This window comes from Volvox carteri (genome assembly GCF_000143455.1).
Source record: "Volvox carteri f. nagariensis unplaced genomic scaffold VOLCAscaffold_108, whole genome shotgun sequence".
NCBI lineage: Eukaryota > Viridiplantae > Chlorophyta > Chlorophyceae > Chlamydomonadales > Volvocaceae > Volvox > Volvox carteri.
The window spans coordinates 206,160-207,003 of record NW_003307651.1 but is presented as its reverse complement, the minus strand read 5'-3'; the positions used below and the strand labels follow the sequence as shown (position 1 = coordinate 207,003).

The 844-nt window shown below is 72.4% G+C and overlaps 1 protein-coding gene across 1 annotated transcript in view; it reads left to right on the top strand.

Moving 5' to 3' along the window:
- VOLCADRAFT_100209 (uncharacterized protein) overlaps positions 1-844 on the top strand; it is a gene marked incomplete at both ends in the record, with an annotated part of 15,477 nt that overhangs the window by 6,634 nt on the left and 7,999 nt on the right. The window contains one exon of the mRNA XM_002958840.1: positions 86-573. Coding sequence (XP_002958886.1) covers positions 86-573 — 488 coding nt within the window. The remainder of the gene's footprint in view (positions 1-85; positions 574-844) is intronic.

Sequence of the window (844 nt, the reverse complement as noted above, 5' to 3'; positions counted from 1 at the left end):
CGCCGCCGCCGCAGTAGCAGCAACAGCTGTACCTGCTACGGCCCTGGAGGCGTCGCACCAGCTTCACATCCACCGCCGCATGCAGGTCGCCCTCCGGTACCCAACGGCGCCGTCGAGAGGCCCTCGGCTGGCGGCGGCGGCGGCGCCGTCAAGCCCTCTGACAGTGACGAGACACAGGCGCCAAGCGTCGACAACTTTGTGGCGCTATCGCCGCCGTCTGCTTGCCAACGGCCGGGAGCTGGAACGGCGCCTTTGCAGTCGCAGCCGCAGCCGGAACACCCACAGGGGCGGGGTACTGTAGACGCAAATGCTGTTTCTGGCGGCGCCCTCGGGCCCGCCGCCGCCTCCGTCGCTGCGACAACGGCGACGGCGGCGGCAGCCGCCGTGGCGGGCTCCGCCACCAAGCCTAAGCCCGGTGCTCGCAGCGGCTGTGCTGCCGCCAAGCCGGCGGCGGTGGCGGCTCCGCCGCCGCCGGCGCCGCTTCTGCGTTTGGACGGCTCGGAGGAAGGCAGTACGTGCAGCGTCCGCGTCACAGCTGCGCCGTTACGGAGCGCCGCTACGACAGCGGCGGCGGTGGATGCCGCCGCGGCCGCCGCCATCGCTGGCAGCTGTGACGGGGGCGGCAGTAGCCAGCTGGAGCTGCTACTTCAACTTGATCCTCCCGCCAGCTTAGCTACTGCCGTCGACGTCGGCACCGCTGAAGACGCTGCGGCGCCGCCGCCGCCGCTGCAACGGCAGCCATCGCCGCCCATCGTGGCGGTGCCGCCGCCGCCAGCGCCGATGGAGCGGGACGAGCCCGAAGCGGAGGCGGAGGAGGGCTATGGTCCTGACACGTGTGTCCCTG